The sequence below is a fragment of the Babylonia areolata genome, chromosome 4, assembly GCF_041734735.1.
Source record: "Babylonia areolata isolate BAREFJ2019XMU chromosome 4, ASM4173473v1, whole genome shotgun sequence".
NCBI lineage: Eukaryota > Metazoa > Mollusca > Gastropoda > Neogastropoda > Buccinidae > Babylonia > Babylonia areolata.
The window spans coordinates 8,822,310-8,839,523 of NC_134879.1; the positions used below are offsets into that span (position 1 = coordinate 8,822,310).

Below are 17,214 nucleotides of genomic sequence, written 5' to 3' on the forward strand. Positions count from 1 at the left end.
CGACAAAAGGGTTGTCCTCTGGCAAGATGATGTAGGAAAAACCCACTCTGATAGCTACACAAAATACATCTGAATGCACTGAAGTTCATGACTGAGCGTGTTCGTTTATGCTGCTGGTCAGGTATCTGCACAGCAGATGTTGTGTAGCATCTATGGAGTTGTCCGAACGCAGTGACACCTCCTTGAAAAACTGAAACTGAAACTGCATTCCGGATTGTCTTGTGTTATCTTCAGTTCTCCTCACCTGTGCATAGAAGCCGATGAAGATGTCCGAGCGGTCAATCTCCCGCAGGCAGATGTTGACCACCTGGTTGTTGGTGGCTGCCTCCTCCGTGATGCCCCAGCGCATGTCCACGGCCACGAACTGCACGCCCCGGGCCTGACACAGCGCCGCCAGCTGGGGGAAGTAGCGGGCCACCAGTTCCTCCCGCTCCCGCTCCAGGCCCCCGAAGGGCGAGGACACGAAGACCCGGCACGTGCGGGGGTCCTTCAACTTTGGGGGGAACGACGTCATTTTTGTTTTGGTGGGGGACACTCTGGGGACACAGCGAGGGACGTTATTGAGGCACACTGTTCGGGGACAGCAAAAAAGTCACAGGGGACACTGTAGGGACACAGCAAGAAACGTCACTGGGGACACTGTAGGGACATAGCAAGAAACGTCACTAGGGACACTGAGGACACAGCAAGAAACGTCACTGGGGACACTGTAGGGACACAGCAAGGAACGTCACTGGGGACACTGTAGGGACACAGCAAGGAACGTCACTGGGGACACTGTAGGGACACAGCAAGGAACGTCACTGGGGACACTGTAGGGACATAGCAAGAAACGTCACTGGGAACACTGTAGGTACATAGCAAGAAACGTCACTGGGGACACTGTAGGGACACAGCAAGGAACGTCACTGGGGACACTGTAGGGACACAGCAAGGAACGTCACTGGGGACACTGTAGGGACACAGCAAGGAACGTCACTGGGGACACTGTAGGGACACAGCAAGGAACGTCACTGGGGACACTGTAGGGACACAGCAAGAAACGTCACTGGGGACACTGAGGACACAGCAAGAAACGTCACTGGGGACACTGTAGGGACAGAGCAAGAAAAGTCACAGGGGACACTGTAGGGACACAGCAAGAAAAGTCACAGGGGACACTGTAGGGACACAGCAAGAAACGTCACAGGGGACACTGTAGGGACACAGCAACAAACGTCACAGGGGACACTGTAGAGACACAACAAGAAACGTCACTGGGGACACTGTAGGGACACAGCAAGAAACGTCACTAGGGACACTGAGGACACAGCAAGAAACGTCACTGGGGACACTGTAGGGACACAGCAAGGAACGTCACTGGGGACACTGTAGGGACACAGCAAGGAACGTCACTGGGGACACTGTAGGGACACAGCAAGAAACGTCACTGGGGACACTGTAGGGACACAACAAGAAACGTCACTGGGGACACTGTAGGGACACAACAAGAAACGTCACAGGGGACACTGTAGGGACACAGCAAGGAACGTCACTGGGGACACTGTAGGGACATAGCAAGAAACGTCACTGGGGACACTGTAGGGACACAGCAAGAAACGTCACTGGGGACACTGAGGACACAGCAAGAAACGTCACTGGGGACACTGTAGGGACACAGCAAGAAACGTCACTGGGGACACTGAGGACACAGCAAGAAACGTCACTGGGGACACTGTAGGCATATAGCAAGAAACGTCACTGGGGACACTGTAGGAGTCTCCCGTCGGACCGACGGACGAGTAGGCAGGCAGGCTTATCTGTCGGTGTGTGTCCTTACATGGGAGAAGAGGCCGATTCTGGATGCGCAGCACTTCCCACAGGTGTTGCAAGGGAAAACGTCTCCAGATGTTGAGCCCTGCTTCCTTCGCTCACGCTCCTCCTCAATGGTCAGCGTTCTCTTGTTTTCAAACGTCTTTATGCCACTAGAGCACAGCATCCTCCAGCGAGAGCGGTGAAGGGCATCATTTTCCCAGGAAGCGATGTCTATGTCACAGGCTTTGAGGTTTGTCTTCAAGGTGTCCTTGAAGCACTTGCAGGGTCTTCCAAGTTCGCGGTGGCCTTCCTTCAGCTGGCCATACAAGAGCGTCTTCGGGATCCTGCTGTCTGTCATGCAGACAACGTGTCCTGTCCAGCGTAGCTGGCACTGGATCAGCAGGCTTTCGATGCTGGGCAGGCCGCTCCTCTCTAGGACCTGGAGGTTGGAGACCTGTCTTGCCACTTTAGGCCGAGGATCTTTCGTAGGCATCTCTGGTGAAACTGCTCAAGTTGTTGAATGTGACGGCGATACGTCGTCCATGTTTCACAGGAGTACAACAAGGTGGTCAGCACAACAGCTCTGTAGGTTTTGATTTTGGTGCTGAGCCTGATGCCTTTGTTGTTCCACAGCTTGTTGTTGAGTCTGCCAAAGGCAGAGCTGGCCTTGGCGATGCGCAGCGTCACTTTTGCATCAAGGACTCCGTTGCTGCATAGGGTGGTGCTCAGGTAGCAAAACTTGTCGACTGACTTGATTTCTGTGTCATCAATCTTGTGAGCTGTGAGCTAGCTGGTTGATACATGGACTTGGTCTTGCTGAAGCTGATGGTGAGTCCAAAGCGCCTGCAGGAGGTTGAGAACCTGTCCAAAATGAACTGCATGTCCTCATGGGTGTGTGCAGCAAGAGCGCAGTCATCTGTGAAGAGGAACTCTCTCAACGCCTGACCAAAACAGGTGACTTTTTTTCTTTTAGTGAGGAGTGGTTGACTGGGTACACTAAGGAAACAGCAAGAAATGTCACTGGGGACACAACAAGACACGTCTTTGGGGACACTGTGGTGACACAGGAAGAAACGTCAGTGGGGACTGTATGGGGACACAGCATGAATCGTCACTGGGGACTGTATGGGGACACAGCAAAAAACGTCACTGGGGACTGTATGGGGACACAGCATGAATCGTCAGTGGGGACTGTATGGGGACACAGCAAAAAACGTCACTGGGGACTGTATGGGGACACAGCAAAAAACGTCACTGGGGACTGTATGGGGACACAGCAAAAATCGTCACTGGGGACTGTATGGGGACACAGCATGAATCGTCACTGGGGACTGTATGGGGACACAGCATGAATCGTCACTGGGGACTGTATGGGGACACAGCAAAAAACGTCACTGGGGACTGTATGGGGACACAGCAAAAAACGTCACTGGGGACTGTATGGGGACAAGCAAAAAACGTCACTGGGGACTGTATGGGGACAAGCAAAAAACGTCACTGGGGACTGTATGGGGACACAGCATGAATCGTCACTGGGGACTGTATGGAGACACAGCATGAATCGTCACTGGGGACTGTATGGGGACACAGCATGAATCGTCACTGGGGACTGTATGGGGACACAGCAGAAAACGTCACTGGGGACTGTATGGGGACACAGCAAAAAACGTCACTGGGGACTGTATGGGGACACAGCAGAAAACGTCACTGGGGACTGTATGGGGACACAGCAAAAAACGTCACTGGGGACTGTATGGGGACACAGCAAAAAACGTCACTGGGGACTGTATGGGGACACAGCAAAAAACGTCACTGGGGACAGTATGGGGACACAGCATGAATCGTCACTGGGGACTGTATGGGGACACAGCATGAATCGTCACTGGGGACTGTATGGGGACACAGCATGAATCGTCACTGGGGACTGTATGGGGACACAGCATGAATCGTCACTGGGGACTGTATGGGGACACAGCAAAAAACGTCACTGGGGACAGTATGGGGACACAGCAGAAAACGTCACTGGGGACAGTATGGGGACACAGCATGACGCTCGTGCGCGGTGGGGCGGAAGTTAAGAATCGGCAAGTTGTTCCTTCCATTCCACACACACTTCATAAACACTACACACACTGTTCACTTCCCGTTTCAGTTCCGTTTCCGTGCTACACTTCCCGTTAACTTCCCAATTCCGTGCTACACTTCCCGTTAACTTCCCAATTCCGTGCTGCACTTCCCGTTAACTTCCCAATTCCGTGCTACACTTCCCGTTAACTTCCCAATTCCGTGCTACACTTCCCGTTAACTTCCCAATTCCGTGCTACACTTCCCGTTAACTTCCCAATTCCGTGCTACACTTCCCGTTAACTTCCCAATTCCGTGCTACACTTTCCGTTAACTTCTCAGTTCCGTGCTACACTTCCCGTTAACATCCCAATTCCGTGCTAACTGGATATGTTTAAAATACACAGCATTACAAACGGCAGTCAGTTGTATTGTCAGTTGCGGAGCTGTGGCCCAGTGGTAATGTATCCGTCCAGGAAGCGAGTGTCTACGGGTTCGAGTCTCATAGTATAGGGACCAGGACCTTTGACTCCCCACACGTCCCACTAGACCTTGAGTGGTGGTCTATGTGCTTGTCGTTCGGCTGAGATCATAAAACGGGGTCCCTTGTGCAGCATGCACTTAGCGCACGTTTAAGAACCCATGGCAACAAGAGGATTGTCCCCATTAAAGTTGTGTAGAAAACTCTGATAATTAAAACCAATAAAACTGCAGAGAGAATGACGAAAAACAAAAGCAAAACAAACAAAAGAAGAAAAAGTGGCGCTGCACATGCACGCACGCACACACAAACACAGACACAGACTCAGACACAGACACAGACACACACACACACACATACACACACACACCGATACACTCTAACATACACTCACACACACACTCACACACACCGATACACTCTAACACACACACACACACACACACACACACACACACACACACACACACACACACTGACAGATATACTCACGCCCATCCACACACGCTAGCACGCACACACAGGCACACACACACACACACACACACACACACACACACACACACACACACACACACACACACACACACACACTAACACTCACAGAGATCACAAAGTGTGGCAACGCGCTCTACCTGGAGGATAGCAGACCGAATGTTTTGGCTTGAACTAATGCAGTGCAATACTGTGCATTACAATACAAAGCAACACACACAGACACATACACACACACACACACACACACATACACACACACACATAAACACACATACACACACACATGAACACACATGCACACACACATGCACACACACACACACATGAACACACATGCACACACACACACACACACAGATATATATATACACACACACACACTGACAAATATACTCACGCCCATCCACACACGCTAGCACGCACACACAGGCACACACACACACACACACACACACACACACACACACACACACGCACATGAACACACACACACACACACACACACACACACACACACACACACACACACACAGAGTACTTTACTTACGGTTCTCAGCAATGATTGGACCCCGTTAACAACACACAGCTATACTACGCACCGAGTGTAAGTGGAACAGTTCCTCAATGCCGCAACGCCGCAGTGATTCTATCTTCACAGAGAAAGGAAAAAAAAAAAAAACAGACTCAAGAGGAGAAGTCAGCTGAACAATGCACGCTAATAGGGTGGACAAGCGGTCAGGAATCCGAACAAATCCCCCAGCCGTTTCACAAAAACCCCTGCCGCTACACACACACCCACACACCCACTTGCAGACCAGCAGGACGGCTGTACCAGAACCCGAGCTGCAGTCTTTGTGGTGCCGTGTCGTACACCCCGTGTTCACCCACCCGTGACGATCAGCTGCCTGTGTTCGCATGGATCTGCAGATCACCGGTGTAGTGCTGCCCCTCATGTTTGTTTTGACCCCGGCGTCAAACCTGGCCAGTCCAGGTTATCACTCAGGGGCCTTTGTTGACTAATCTGGAATGCCTCCCCCCCCACCCCCCCTCCCCCAACAACCTCCGAGGGCAAATTTAACCCAATCGGAACTGACTCCCCAGTTTGATTTAACCCCCTCCCCCCTCCCCCGATCCCCGTCGTACCCCCCCTCTCCCCCGCTTTCCCTTGTAAGATATAATTATGGGGGTAATTGTAAGCTATGTAAATGACCCCCGAAGGTAAATTCAGTCCTGTTCTTGAATTTGTCTTTGGTCACAACATATTTCTCTGTGTGAAATTCGGACTGCTCTCCCCAGGGAGAGCGCGTCGCTACACTGAGAGCGCCACTCATTTTAAAAATAGATTTTCTCCTGCCTGCAATTTAATTTGTTTTTCTATCGAAGTTGTTAAATTTGTCAGGGACAACCCTTTTGTTGTCGAGGGTTCTTTTACATACGCTAAGTGCATACAGCAAACGGGACGCGGGGTAGGGGGAGGAGGAGCGGAAGGGGGGTGGGGGTGGGGGAAGGGGGCGTGGTTGGGAGGGGGCGGGGGGGTCGATCGAGGCTAGCCCAGAATGACACTGGGGTAAAAACCTAGTGGTGGGGGTACTTAAACGCTGTTACACCGGTACTTTGCGGCCATTTGGCTCGGTCTCTCTTTATTTTTCTCTATTTGCGTTTGTCTCTGTCTCCTTCTCAGTCTCCCTTTCTCTCTTTGTCTTTCATACACGCACAAACTCGCAGTCACATGCACACACGCGCACCATCACAGTACACAACAGAGAGAGGGGGTGACCACGCCACTTGCGTGCGTGCGTGTGTGTGTGTGTGTGTGTGTGTGTGTGTGTGTGTGTGTGTGCCTCTCGTTTTCTCTCTCAAGCTCTGAACCTCTCAGACCAAAGCACTCATGTGAACCCTCCAAGACACGCCCCCCCCCCCCCCCCCCCCAACCCTCTCCCTCTTCCAAACAGAAACAGACAGAGACACAGACACACACAGACACAGACACACACAGACACACATACACACACACACACACACACACACACACACACACACACACACACACGGTACCGTGTAAACAGAAAGAGTCGTAGCTGAACGCAGTGGACTGCTTACGTCAAGAACTGTGCCCCATGCCGAGAGCAGTGTATTTCTTCACACACCGATCAACGTCAAACCACACACACACACACACACACACACACACACACACACACACACACACACACACACACACACACACACACACAGAAACTAACAAATACACACACACACACACACACACACAAACTGACAAATACACACACAACACACACACACGCACACATACACACACACCCACCGCACACACACTCTCGCACACACATACACACGCAAAAATACACTAACTGTCAAACACACACGCACACACACACTCGCACACCTCTCCCCCCTCCATTGACACACAACACAAACAGACACAGATGCACTAACACACCCGCCACACACACACACACACACACACACACACACACACACACACACACACACACACATAATTACACTAACACTGACACATACATAAGCACGCTAAGAAAATGACAAACACACACACAACACACACGACTTACCCTTAACAACGCGGCTTGCCTTAGTTACAAGCAAAGACAACACCACACACACACTACACACCACAAATGCCTAGCCATCCAAAACGCGCAGTGAACGGAGTCGGCAACAATACAAGACTCTCACGTCACACACACACACACACACACACACACACACACACACACACACACACACAGAGAAAACAGCAACAGTAATAACAAACAAACCAAAAAACAGCACACCTCACCTCTACGAGCTCTTTCACACATCGCTGTTCTACTCACCACGGCGGCACATTGTTCTGGAACAATTTTGCCCAATGACTGGGTAGGAAAGGTAGAGAAGGAGGTGTGTGTGTGTGTGTGTGTGTGTGTGTGTGTGTGTGTGTGCGTGCGTGCGTGTGTGTGTGTGTGTGTGTGGGCAGTATAGGCAGTGCATGGTAATCGGGAGGTCGATGTGCAATTGACCGGGCAGGAATAGCAGTGCGAGGAAGGAGGGTTAGGATTTAGGCGGTCGGTATGGTGTGGGAGAGGGGTGGCCATGACCTGTATAGACTAGATACACGCCTCAGTGAGTAGGGGGTGTCTTGTCTAGTCTTGTCTTGTATGACTTTTTGTCACAACACGTTTCTCTTGTTAAAAAAAATAAAAAAAGAAGAAGAAGAAGAAGAAGAAGAAGAAGAAGAAGAAGAGGAAGCAAAATGGGGGGTTGTACCTTTTGGAGAAAATGCCGTCCGCCACAAAACAGCCCCCACCTTCTTCTGTCTGCAGGTGTAGTCGACAGTCCACTCAGTGGATTTTTCTACCGAAAGTTTTGCATGGACAATCCTTTTGTTATCGTGGGCTTCTTTTACGTGCACTAAGTACGTGCGTGCACACGGGACCTCGGGTTTTTTTGTTTTGTTGTTGTGGTTGTGTGTGTGTGTGTGTGTGTGTGTGTGTGTGTGTGTGTGTGTAGTCTCATCGGAAAGAGTGGCTCCCGGCCAGACCACACGTCAAGGTGTGTGCAGGGGGTTGAGTGGGATGGGGTGGGAGTTAAAAGTCCCGCTACATCAAGGGGACAATCCGAGGACATTGACTTCCCTGTTGGGCGTATTACCACAGGAAGTACAGCGACATCAACAACGACACAAGGCTCAAACACACATACACACACACACACACATACACACACACACACACACACACACACACACACACACACACACACACACACACAGCACTTGACCTTTACGTTGTCTTTCACACTTCACCAGTCTTTTCACCACGGAGTTTGTTACAGCTCAGTGTGTGTGTGTGTGTGTGTGTGTGTGTGTGTGTGTGTGTGTGTGTGTCTCCTTCCCTCTCTCTGTCTCAGCCCGTCTGTCTCTCTGAATGTTTGTCTCTCTGTCTCGGTTTCTCTCTCCACCTCCGCCCCCCCCCCTCTCTCTCTGTTTCAGTCCATCCGTTTGTCTGTCTGAATGTCTCTCTTTGTCTCTGTCTGTCTCTATCTTTCTCTGTCTGTCTCAGTTCTTCTGTCTGTCTGTCGCCCTCAGCACCCCATTCTGTGTGTGTGTGTGTGTGTGTGTGTGTGTGTGTGCGTGTGTGTGTGTGTGTGTGTGTTTGTGTGTGTGTGTGTGTGTGTGTGTGTGTGTGTGTGTGTGTGTGTGTGTGTGTGTGACAGCTCAGTCCAGAAATCGGGTGGCAACGATTGAAAGGGGACAGGGTGTGTGTGGGGGTGGGTGAGGAAAGGGAAAGCGGTGGTGGTGGACGGAGACTGACAGAGCAATACAGGTCATACCTACAATCCACGTTTCTCCTCCCTGTGGGAAATCCCCGTGTCAGCGAAGAGCCAAGCAGCTGAGGGCAGTTCATAAATGGTTCATAGCAATGCCCACCATATCGATCACGCTTACCGGTCGGACAATCAAGTAAGAACTGTTCACCCACCCACAAACGCATACACACACCCGCGCTCGCACAAACACACACGCACACACATGCACTCACGCACGCGCAGGCACACACACACACGACACATGCACACACGCACACACACACAAACACACACACACACACATGAACACACACCAATACACTCTAACACACTCACACACACATACACACACGCACACACACGCACGCACACACAGACACACACACATACAAACACTGACAAATGTACTCATGCCCATCCACACACGTAACAGACACACACACACTAGCACTCACACAGATCCACAGACACACACACACACTAGCACTCACACAGATCCACAGACACACACTAACACGTACGTACGAAAGCACGATATGTCAAATATCACTTTAAATGGAAAGACGTGAAATTGAATGCCTTGAACGCACGGAGGCATACACGCACACATGCACGCACGCGCGCGCACACACACACACACACACACACATGCGCATGCATATGCACAGACACACACACACACACACACACACACACTGATATATGCCCACAGAACAGCAACATTAAAAGCAGCATTCGTGTACACGTCAGGAGAAAAGTCTCTCAAACCACACCTCTTCCGTTCTGCCCACAATCTTTTTAAATTGCTTCTAGTTGAACTTATGCTGGTCGTCACTGTGTGCGGGTGCGGGTCTGTTTGCTTGCGTGTTTGTGTGTGCACACATTTGTTCGTGTTCGTGGTGCACTTGATGCGAGTGGTTTGAAATATGTATAGCTCTTTACTGTAAACGCTGCCAGCCTCTTGCGTGGGAGGTGTGAGCATCAATCTGCAATATCATCATTAGTATTCAAAACTACTTCACGTAATTGGTGGTGGGGGTGGTGGTGGTGTGTGTAGGCGAGCGCGTGGTGTGTGTGTGTGTGTGTGTGTGTGTGTGTGTGTGTGTGTGTGTCAGTGTGTGTGTGTGCACGTCCGATAAATGGACACGCGATTGGAAATCTTTTATTTTGAGTGCAGAAGTTCTCAGTTTCACGTCTTTTCACCTTAACTGATAACAAGCGATAGTTTGAGTGTTGGTCACTATGTAGATGTGTGTTATGTAGCTTTGCCCCAATATTTTTTTACACGTCGGAAGCGACTATACCACACACACACACACACACACACACACACACACACACACACGTAAAGAGAAATAACAATTTCCATGTCAGTTATTCCTTGAACGATTTATCTCCCATTAGCCTCCCCCCCTGATGATGGCGAACAGTGCCGCCACTTCGCAACGCCAGCCACGCCTCTGCCACAGCCATAGTCCATGAAGGATGAAAGATATCATATCCAGTCGCCTATTCCCGATTCGACCATCCCTGTTTTGTCTATTCCCGAATCGTCCATCCCTATTTTGTCTATTCCCGAATCGCCCATTCCTGTTTTGTCTATTCCCGATTCGGCCATCCCTGTTTTGTCTATTCCCGATTCGCCTATCCTTGTTTTGTCTATTCCCGATTCGGCCATTCCTGTTTTGTCTATTCCCGAATCGTCCATCCCTATTTTGTCTATTCCCGATTCGGTCATCACTGTTTTGTCCATCCCTGTTTTGTCTATTCCCGATTTGGCCATCCCTGTTTTGTCTATTCCCGATTTGCCCATCCTTGTTTAGTCTATTCCCGATTCGGCCATCCCTGTTTTGTCTATTCCCGAATCGGCCATTCCTGTTTTGTCTATTCCCGATTCGGCCATCACTGTTTTGTCTATTCCCGATTCGCCCATCACTGTTTTGTCTATTCACGATTCGGCCATCACCGTTTTGTCTATTCCCGAATCAGCCATCCTTGTTTTGTCTATTCCCGATTCGGCCATCACTGTTTTGTCTATTCCCGATTCGGCCATCACTGTTTTGTCTATTCCCGATTCGGCCATCCCTGTTTTGTCTATTCCCGATTCGCTCATCCTTGTTTTGTCTATTCCTGAATCGGCCATTCTTGTTTTGTCTATTCCTGATTCGTCCATCCTTGTTTTGTCTATTCCCGATTTGTCCATCCTTGTTTTGTCTATTCCCGATTCGGCCATCCTTGTTTTGTCTATTCCTGAATCGGCCATTCCTGTTTTGTCTATTCCCGATTCGGCCATCCCTGTTTTGTCTATTCCCAATTCGGCCATCACCGTTTTGTCTATTCCCGAATCGGCCATCCTTGTTTTGTCTATTCCCGATCGGCCATTCCTGTTTTGCCTATTCCCGATTCGCCAATCCTTGTTTTGTCTATTCCCGATTCGTTCATCCTTGTTTTGTCTATTCCCGAATCGGCCATTCCTGTTTTGTCTATTCCCGATTCGGCCATCCTTGTTTTGTCTATTCTCGATTCGGCCATCCCTGTTTTGTCTATTCCCGATTCGCCCATCACTGTTTTGTCTATTCCCGATTCGGCCATCACCGTTTTGTCTATTCCCGATTCGGCCATCACTGTTTTGTCTATTCCCGATTTGGCCATCACTGTTTTGTCTATTCCCGATTCGTTCATCCTTGTTTTGTCTATTCCCGAATCGGCCATTCTTGTTTTGTCTATTCCTGATTCGTCCATCCTTGTTTTGTCTATTCCCGATTTGTCCATCCTTGTTTTGTCTATTCCTGATTCGTTCATCCTTGTTTTGTCTATTCCCGATTTGTCCATCCTTGTTTTGTCTATTCCCAATTCGGCCATCCCTGTTTTGTCTATTCCCGATTCGCCCATCCCTGTTTTGTCTATTCCCGATTCGTCCATCCTTGTTTTGTCTATTCCCGAATCGGCCATTCCTGTTTTGTCAATTCCCGATTCGTCCATCTTTGTTTTGTCTATTCCCGAATCGGCCATTCCTGTTTTGTCTATTCCCGATTCGGCCATTCCTTGTTTTGTCTATTCCCGAGTCGGCTACCACCAACTTGGTGTTGCTGGTGTGGGGAGATGCAAGTAGAACAGAGAGGGAGGGAGGAAGGCATGACTGTCTGCTTGCATAGGTGTTGTTGTTCTTCTTTTCTTCTTCTCGTTATTCTAATTATCACGAGGGTTCAGCAGCGATGGGCGACAAGCGCCTGCCAGTGTCCGCAAAGGGAGATAACTGGATCCTGTGGCAGCACTGAGCCACATGCCCCAGATGCAGGAGGTGGTCTGTGCAGGGCTTCGGTCACACCTGTGGCCAGGGCGTCACAGTCCCCCAAGCCCCTCCTCTCCGTCCGGAATGCCAGCCAGAGCTTTACTCCCCTTGGAACTTCATCCCCCGACAGTGCAACAAACTGACGTGTTTTTCAAACTTATTCTGCTCAGTATTAAACAGCTCATCTCTCTCTCTCTCTCTCTCTCTCTCTCTCTCTCTCTCTCTCTCTCTCTCTCTCTCTCTCTCAAAGTAACCAATACATATAAATATTTAGGAATGTTATTCACAGCAAAATTGAGTTTGACGTCTGCGTTGGATGAAGCAAATAGAAAAGGGAAGAAAGGTGTAATCCCAATTATAAATCGCTCAGGAGACTACGTTCGACTGACGCACAGCCTTTTTGGAAACTTTTCGACACACAAATTGAACCAGCCTTGAACTATGGAGCGGAAATATGGGGGACTCCAGTCAAATACCCAAATGGAAAAGGTACACACATTCTCTCTCTCTCTCTCTCTCTCTCTCTCGTTGAGGAGAGTTACAGATGGGGAAGAGAAATAACTCTCACACTCCCAACACAGTTACTAAAGAGTGTTATTTCCCTTTACCTTGGATGTAACCTGCTCAAGTCTTTTGCTGAAGGTTATATGTTTTTTTTTTAATGACAGTAATCTTGACGTACACTCCCACCCCCACCCCCCACACACAAACACACACGCACACACACACACACACACACACACGTGCGCACGCGCGCACGTGCACACACACAGAGAAGTTTTTAACAATTATCATAGACACCCAGCTGGCAGATCATTAATATCAGACTGTAAAAAGGAAAACACGAACGCAACACTTGAAGCAATTTATTTATTTATTCAGACTTCTTGCTATAGCGCATATTCTTGAAGCTCTATGCGCTTTACAATAGCACTAAAAACATTCACTCAAACATCCCCACACAAACATATGCATATAATTTGAAATATAGGCGAGAGAGAAAAATTAAAATAGGTCATGTCAGTTGATTAAATCAAGAAATGCAACAGGTATTTAAAAAAAAAAGAAAAGAAATTGAAAGAACACAAGCACGTATACGCATGCATATATACGTAGGCACATACATACATACATACATACATACCTACATACAAACACACAAAACACACAGCGTGCGCACACACACAACACACACATACACGCACACACGCGCGCGCGCGCGCACGCACTCACACATGCACCAACGAACACAAGCCGCATACCCAAACACATTACTCACGCACTCACTCAGTGACACACACACATACACGCACCTACAGGCACAATACACACACGAACACAGATCAACAATCGAATAATGCAAACTACTGCGACATTACATATATATATATACACACACATACATACATATACACACACATATATATATATAATAAAATAAAATAAAAGTTCCTGCTAAGCATTTCCCTGAAGAAACACCCCGCATTACACACACAGATCAAAACTAGAAAGATGAAACAAATGTTCACACACACACACACACACACACACACACACACACACACACACACACACACGAATGACAAACAATTGAAACACACAGGCTACAACATCACATGATAAAGCAATATTCATCAAACATTTCAAGTAAAAACGTATGTACATCATTACATTTAAGAAATTAAACCTGAAAATGTAAAAATGTACGTATTGTTAAACAAACAAACAAACAAACAAACAAAAACAAAAACAAAAAACAACAACAAACAAACTCACACCTCCACCACGTCCACATACACTAGCACACACACACACACACACACACACACACACACACACACACACACACACACAAAACTCATCAACAACAACAAAAGCACAACAGATGGACAACTGAGTAAACAAACTACAACATTACTTCATAAAACAGTTCGTGTTAAAATCTCTCACATACATATTTATACATTAAAAAACACAACAACACACACACACGCGCGCACGCACACACACACACACACACACACACACACACACACACACACACACACACACACACACACACACACACACACACACACGTACCAACTCACCCACCCGCACACCCACAACACGCAATAAAAACAAATAATGTGAACAAACTGCATCCCAAGTAAACATAGACAGTAAAAGAAGAAGAAGAAAAAAAAAGAGAAGTAAAACAAACCAACAAAAGCAAAAACAGACTGGAGAAAGACTGTGTAAAGATAAAACCGACCCAGATGTCATGGCAAGAAGATGAAATATCAATAACATGGCATTACTTTTCTCCACCTTTCCCCCGCCTCCTCTCCCCTGTCCCTCCGGTTCATTACCTGCCTTTTGACTTCAGCACTGCGCCATACGACTCAAAGTGCTCATACAAGTGTCTTGTCAAGCACAAACAGACGAAGAGGGGGGCGGATGAATGGGGTAGGGGGTGGGGGGAGGGGGGCGGAAGAGGGCGGGGAGGCGAGAGGGTAAGCTCGATATTTCCCCGTGTCATTACTCTGGGGTGGGGGGTGGGGGCGTTACCTTGACTTGTTTTCATTTGTCTCAGGCAGTCTGTCCCAGTACTGTGCACACCTGGGGGAGGCGTCAGTTGATAAACAAGCGGTTGGATCTGGTTGTTACCGGACAGGCAGCTAGATAGCTGTGGGATCTTGACACGGAAGATTCAGGTCACAACTCGGATGTCGGTCATGTAAACAACACGGCACTTTGTGTTGGGGTTTCGGACGCACAACATGGATGATGATGACACGGTGTGTGTGTGTGTGTGTGTGTGTGTGTGTGTGTGTGTGTGTGTGTGTGTGTGTGTGTGTGTGTGTGCATGCGCTCGTGCTTTCGTGCCTGTTCATGTGAGCGCCTTCAATGTTCCGTGTGCGTGTGTGTAACCTCTTTGTGTGTGTGTGTGTGTGTGTGTGTGTGTGTGTGTGTGTGTGTGTGTGTGTGTGTGTGTGTGTGTGTGTGTGTGTGTGTGTGTGTGTGTGTGTGTGTGTGTGGTACAAACAGCTGTATCACCCCGAAGCGTTGTTTTGACGAGAGCGAGGACTGGAACCCAGAACAGCCGGGGACGAAAGGCCGACAGGTGTGGGAAACACACAGGGCCACAGGGACACATCGACAAACCACACAGACCGTTGATGAAATGACTGTAATGATGGGCGAAGGGGAGGATCACTAATCTGCTTAGTTATGTTTTCTTCTTCTGTTTCCTTCTGACGTCAGAGATTCGTTGTGTTTCCTTCTGACGTCAGTGATTCGCTGTGTTTCCTTCTGACGTCAGTGATTCGCTGTGCTTCCTTCTGACGTCAGTGATTCGTTGTGTTTGCTTCTGACGTCAGTGATTCGTTGTGTTTGCTTCTGACGTCAGTGATTCGTTGTGCTTCCTTCTGACGTCAGTGATTCGCTATGTTTTTCCTCGCTCATTGCACATGCTTGGACTGGCTGGGAGTTGACTAACAGAAGTTCTGTATAAAGAAGAACAAAAACATTAACCCTTCATGTCCTGGAACAGCAAGTTTACTGACGCTTTCTAATTACAGCATATAACAGGTTCGTCTGTTTTTGTTAAAAAAAAAGTATAAGAAAGAAAGAAGAAAAAAAAGGGGGGGAGAAACAACAACTAAACCGTTTTTGAGTCACGACACAGGAACAAATCTTCCAAGACTACGGCATGTGCCGCTCATCTTTAAGAAGCAAATCACGGCCATGCAGAGATGTTTTGTTCCATGTCTCATAACGTTCGTGTGTCTGTGCGGATGGCGCGGAGCAAGGGCACAGATATCAGATCTTTTGTTTCGTGTCTCTAAAATAACGTTGGTGAAATGTGCCCTGTGCAGATAGCGCCCAGCAAGGGAACCAGGATCTATCCAGTTACGCCTGACGCTCAGCCCCGACCTCCCCTCCGCTCCTCCACCCACCTACGCCCTCCTCTTCCCCCCCCTCCCCACCAAATAAAAGCTGCAGGTTCTTAACACCGAATTCACCCCTCCCCCCTCTGTCTCTGATTACACCCACCCACCATACTATGTAATACTTGAAGTACAAACCGGAACATCTAACTGCAGTTCTCCCATCGTCTTATCACGCTGCGTTGTAAGCAACTCGTTTCAACCAGCGCTCGGAGAAAAAAAAAATCAGGCTAAAAGTAAAGACACTATATTGACAATATATTCTAAATGATGCCAAGGAGCTATCCTGTTCAAAAACTTTGAGCAACATCCAGCTGCGAATGTGCTTAACTTGCAATGAACCAAATCATGCAATAGCTCTTGAGGAATCTCCTGTAATGTTCCGAACACATCACTGGGTATCTTGTAATCTATGTCTTCTGATCAAGCAGAAGGCAAGAAAAGCAAAGTCATTTCTTTCTTTCTTTTTTTCTCCATACAGTGAAATCGTTTCTTTATTAGATACAAGGCGTCTGGTTCCACATTTCTTCAAAAAGTCCAATAATCGCCAAAGTTTGTGGTTAAGACGCTAACTCAGTCTGGCTACACGACTGAGCGACTTATGGCGTCAGTTCGGGGCTTTGGCGGTGATGTCCTGCGTTTGTTAAATCAGAACAGACACTGGAACAAAACCCGTGTGACTCAGCGCTGCGCGTAAAGTTTTAAAGATATCACTTTTCACGGCGTGTTGTTAATACATCACCCTTTTCACTGCACGTTAAGTTGTTAATACATCACCCTTTTCACTGCACGTTAAGTTGTTAATACATCACCCTTTTCACTGC

General features: G+C 48.4%; 1 protein-coding gene across 2 annotated transcripts in view; it reads right to left on the reverse strand.

Moving 5' to 3' along the window:
* The window catches only part of LOC143281558 (TPR repeat-containing protein DDB_G0287407-like), a 47,968-nt gene extending 40,502 nt beyond the window's left edge, over positions 1-7,466 (reverse strand). Inside the window, exons 1-2 of one of the 2 annotated variants that reach the window (XM_076586786.1) lie at positions 7,432-7,466; positions 245-536 (exon numbers count right to left, since the gene is read on the reverse strand). In XM_076586786.1, coding sequence (XP_076442901.1) covers positions 245-514 — 270 coding nt within the window. In that variant the 5' untranslated portion in view covers positions 515-536; positions 7,432-7,466. Of the gene's footprint in view, positions 1-244; positions 537-5,384; positions 5,710-7,431 lie in introns of those variants that run through there. The other variant, XM_076586785.1, reaches the window with a different exon arrangement.
* Between the last annotated feature and the right edge of the window lie 9,748 nt (positions 7,467-17,214).